This window comes from Anneissia japonica, unplaced genomic scaffold (assembly GCF_011630105.1).
Source record: "Anneissia japonica isolate Jap-2015-1 unplaced genomic scaffold, ASM1163010v1 scaffold171_len658169_cov177, whole genome shotgun sequence".
Classification (NCBI taxonomy): Eukaryota; Metazoa; Echinodermata; class Crinoidea; order Comatulida; family Comatulidae; genus Anneissia; species Anneissia japonica.
The window spans coordinates 361,745-366,745 of NW_022733907.1; the positions used below are offsets into that span (position 1 = coordinate 361,745).

The window sequence follows — 5,001 nt, forward strand, 5'->3', positions numbered from 1 at the left end:
ATGTCGATCAGACTGTCTGTTTGTAGTAGTCTTTTGGTGGTGGTAGTGAATTTGGACCAAATACTGTAAGAGCTTTCCATAATAAATGTGTAAGCGCAACATATAGCTGTCCTCTTGATCTTCCAAATGCTGCATTAGCCATCTATTAGGCATTTTAACTGGTTACCTTGTAGCAGTCCAACTGGCTAGTTGTAGTGGGACCTGACCCGCATATAGCAGTTTTTCTACATTGTGTATCAGTCCTATAGAAATCTAAAACTAAGCATGTTAACCTGTAACCTGAAATAAAAATCTGTCAGGCATGTTATCCGGCTACCTGGAATATAAAATACAGTATAATATAATCATCAGCCTTCTTAACTAGTTCTAGTATTAAAACAATCGATCTTGCTCCAGCACTTTTGGAACCTAATGCAATCCTCAAGCCAGTTAACTTGTTATGCAGGTACAGGTCTCAGGTTTGTAAACTTGGTACCTGTAATAAAAATACGAGGCTTTATAACTTGGTATCTATATACTAGAATTCTAGTATTAAAACAATCAATCTTGCTCTAGCACTTTTGGAACCTAATGCAATCCTCAAGCCAGTTAACTTGCTATGCAGGTACAGGTCTCAGGTTTGTAAACTTGGTACCTGTAATAAAAATACAAGGCTTTATAACTTGGTATCTATATACTAGAATTCTCCAGCCTGTCAACTTGGAACCTATAATGGAATCCTCAATCCTGTTCTTGTAATGCAATAGAACTGTCAGGCTTGTAAACTTGGTACCTACAATAGAATAGGCAGGCCTGTTAACCAGCTACCAGTAATAGAATCAACAGGCCTGTCACTTGCTAGCAGCATGTAAAGGAACTGTAAGGTTTGTCATCTTATTGTTAGTACTATTAATAATTTTGATATTCAATTGTATAGCAGGCAGCACGAAAATATATAAAAATTAAAAGTTTTGAATTAACATCATACAGACAAAAATAATGAAATGTATGAATATAAAGGACATACATAATTTAATACAGGAAAAGAATAAACCTAAACTGTATAATTCACTTTGTACAGATACTTACATAATCACTCTATGGATATGACAGAACCAAATTCAACTGCAAAAGTTTATTAATATAAACACATTCATTGCTGTATAAAATTCAATTAAAAAAATATTTACCTTGGGTTGCCACGTAAAGCAGCGTGATGCAGGGCGTTGAAACCATTGTTATTTGTGATACAGATGTCAGCACTGTGATCCAATAGGAGCTGTAGAATATCATCACGTTTTTTACTAATGGCATCATGAAGCGGTGTATCGCCTTCCGAGTCTTGTAGGCTAGGATGAGCATCAAGTTCCAGCAACACCTTCACTACTCCCAAGTGTCCTTTATTTACACCAATATGAAGCGCTGTTTGGCGCCGTTTGTTACGGGCATTCAAATCTGCTCCACCACAATGTAATATCTGTATGATCGATGCCTCATCTCCAAAAGCAGCATGGTGAATTGATCGGTCACCATCTTTGTCCTATAATGAATACACATTACAAATTACAGTGCAGTCAAGTATTATGTAGGATTTTGATTGATAAACATTGAAACTAGATTTAGTAATTTATTGCCATGCAGTAACAGCATGAGCTTTTCCATCCTATATTTAATCTCAGCAAGCTTACTTGCACCACATAAATAATGATGAGATTGTTCACCTAATCGTCTTGAAACGTGTTATTTCTTATTCTACTTGACCTCATTCACCGATTGACATCAGACAAATTAATTTCACTGCAATTAATATTTTGTAGAGTAATAATTATGACAAATATGTAACACTTAATATTTTTTTTAAATTTCTACTCTGGACATAAAATACAATGGTTTCAAATCGCTAGACAGAGTAATGAAAGTAAAATAAATTGAATGTTCCAAAATAGTAACTGAGGACGCTCTGCTCTTGTGGTCTTACTGTGCAGTCAAATAATTGTGACATTGTGACACTCTATTCCTCAGTCACTGCGCCTAGATATTGCATGCTAGATGGCGCATTAAGTGATCTTTTATTTTTATTTTTTATTATAGTTCTGAAGAAAACAGTATGATAATGAGACTGATAAATGTATTTTACATTTGATTTAATGAGATTTCATGACAACAAAAATCATCATTATCAGTGGCAGAATGCAAAATAAGTCTTAAAAAAATCCAGCTTAAAATTCTATTGTAAAAACCTTCAAATTACTTTTTAGTGAAACACGGCTAAAACAGGCTACGTATTGATCTAGAGATATGGCAGTCTAGCACACTACATTATGCTAGAGCCGAGACTGCTAAATTGACACCAATGTTCAGTACATGTGATGCGAAGTAATGTGATGTGAAGCAACAGGACAGCATTAAATAATAATCAAATGCCAGTCATATGCAGCATATCATGGCATCAGGCATTTCACATTGTAGTTCATCTACATCAAACACATACAGGAATCTTTGGGGGCGAGACATTACAGATAATGTGCGCAGGGCAAGGACACCAACTAGTGGTCAGTTTCAAACTTTCCAACCCAATCAGAAGACAGCGCTTCCACATACATTGGCCAAAACTCTGAAATCAGTTTACCAAGACACATACCAAATTGCACTTTTCAAATCTCAATTGTATGTGAAGAGTTAAAGCAATAAACACTAAATAAAAATTTATTCATCAAAAAATGGAAGTTAAAGGTAACTTTCTGTGATCACAAACCTTAGTAAATAGATTATTACCATATTACTATTACCTATATTATTTATATTTTGTTTGAACTACGGTATGTTTTTAGTGGGCGACTCTAGCAGCATGGCTGTTGACAAATAAAAGATAAATAAAAGTCAAATGATGGAAAATGTGTGCAATCTGCAAACAAATGTTGAAACAATGGGGCAATAGTTAAAATAAAATGTTTGAAACGGAATTTGAAGCAGGGGAATGTAACAGAATTAATGACTGATGATGGGATACATTTTCCCAATTCCACATTACCTCTTTTAAAATCAAATTTTTTTCTCCTCTGCGCTATTCGCAAAATTGTCCAAACTCTTCAACACCCTACTTATTCATCGCTCCCTCCTCCTTGCAACTTCACTGAGATCTTCTCATGGCCTTTTTTGCCCTTTACGGTTGAACGTCTTTACTTTCATCTACATTTCTCCCCTTTTCTGTTAAATTGGCTTCATCCCTTTCTCTATTGACCCTGCTACATACACTCAAAATTCCATTAAACAGGCACTTTTTGGATCATAACTTGCCTAGGTCATACATATGTTTTATTTTCTTTTAATGTTGTTACTATGTTAAAGGGTTTGGGGTATGTGGGTCATTATAAAATTGTTACTTATATAGTGCTTTTACTTGCAGTTACGAAGCTATGTTTGCCGCTCTCCGTGATAATTAAAACCCCCGAGCCCCAGCAAAGCTTGCATACAAACCAAACTCAAACAACGTAAAAATGCAATGAAGCAGAAACTCCAAGCAATAGGGTTCAAATATTAATTAAAACAAAAACAAGCTAAATAAACAAATAAATAAATGTTCTCATATGGAACATGAATTGCCTTACCCAATCACAAGACCTGAAGTTAGAGGAAAGGAGTTGTCATACATTTATGGTAAACCAGTCTCACAGGTTTGATGGTATCTGAAAGTCTTGTTAAGCGCACACGGGCGCATAGTATCAGGTAATTAGAAATATACAAAGGGCATAAGCCAGAGAGTGACTGTACGAATGTGAGAAGAATCATGAGTGCAAGTATTACAAGAAAAAATGATTAGCAGCAGAATTTTGAAGTTTCTGCAGAGTATAGAAATCTGTTTTTACCAGGCCACTTTACAAATAATTGCAGTAGTCCAGTCTTGAGAGGACCAGTGCCCTTCCTGTTTGCCATAAATTTCTAAGATGGAACACTCAGACCTTTGACACTTGTTTGTAAGCTGACATGTCTATAATAACTCCAAGTCTATATTTATTCCAAGTGTGCGGACACTACAGTACTAAATGGTTTCTTAATGGTGTCTCTTAATGAGAAATGTATACCTTTAACATGATCGAAGGAAGAATGACTCTTAGAAGCACAAATCAAAAACTTGGTCTTCATTTTATTCAGTGTCAGTTTGTTGCATAACAACAATTAGATAATATAAAATTTTTACAGCACTACTAAAGCTAAAGATCACCAAACAAAACAGTGAAGAATCTTACTTCAATTTCGACATCAACCATGTGGGACATAAGAACCTTGATGATGTCCGTGTGTCCATTCTGACTTGCAGCTTGTAAAGCTGTGTGTCCAGCAAACTGAGCATTGGCCTGCGAAAAATTATTTAACCAAATTAAACATAATGAATCTAAGGCATGGACTTTCAATAAACTTTATATACAGGGGAAACACAGATAAATATAGAAGAAGATAATGGGAGGAAACACAGCAATGTTTTAACTTGTCAGTACAATATCTAAATCAGCAGAAGTGTTAAAAATATAACTAGAGTATTCTAGTAATAATCAGTTAAATAATTTCAAATTATTTCATGCATTCAATAATTTTGCATAATAAAATATATACTGTAATTTATATAACTGTATAATAATTTCCACTAGTGTATGATTACTTAACTATACTACAGTAGAACCCCTCATTTACGAACCCCGATTTTACGAATTCCCGATTTTACGAACGTAATACAAAGGTGATGACATCATAAAAATTGAAGCGAAAGAATAAAAAAAAAAAAAACCTGCTCGAATTGTGCCTGTTATTACCATGCATACAACACAACACACCATACTATACAGTACTATGTAATTCTCAAGTGAAGGAGGCCCTCTAACGGGCCTCTTCAAAGTCCGTGTTTTTTATGGCTTCACACATGTGCATGCGACAAATTTTACTTCTCTTTCAAACATCGTTTTCAGCTTTAAAATTCAACATAGTGCTTGATTGTTTTATTGAATGATCAATATATAATAAACAAGT

At 34.7% G+C, this 5,001-nt stretch overlaps 1 protein-coding gene across 1 annotated transcript in view; it reads right to left on the minus strand.

Annotated features, from left to right (window-relative positions):
- Positions 1–1,146: 1,146 nt before the first annotated feature.
- Positions 1,147–5,001, minus strand: part of LOC117116269 (E3 ubiquitin-protein ligase mib1-like) — a 14,579-nt gene continuing 10,724 nt past the window's right edge. Inside the window, exons 10-11 of the mRNA XM_033260274.1 lie at positions 4,227–4,334; positions 1,147–1,519 (exon numbers count right to left, since the gene is read on the minus strand). Of these exons, the coding sequence (XP_033116165.1) occupies positions 1,166–1,519; positions 4,227–4,334 (462 nt within the window). The 3' untranslated portion in view covers positions 1,147–1,165. The remainder of the gene's footprint in view (positions 1,520–4,226; positions 4,335–5,001) is intronic.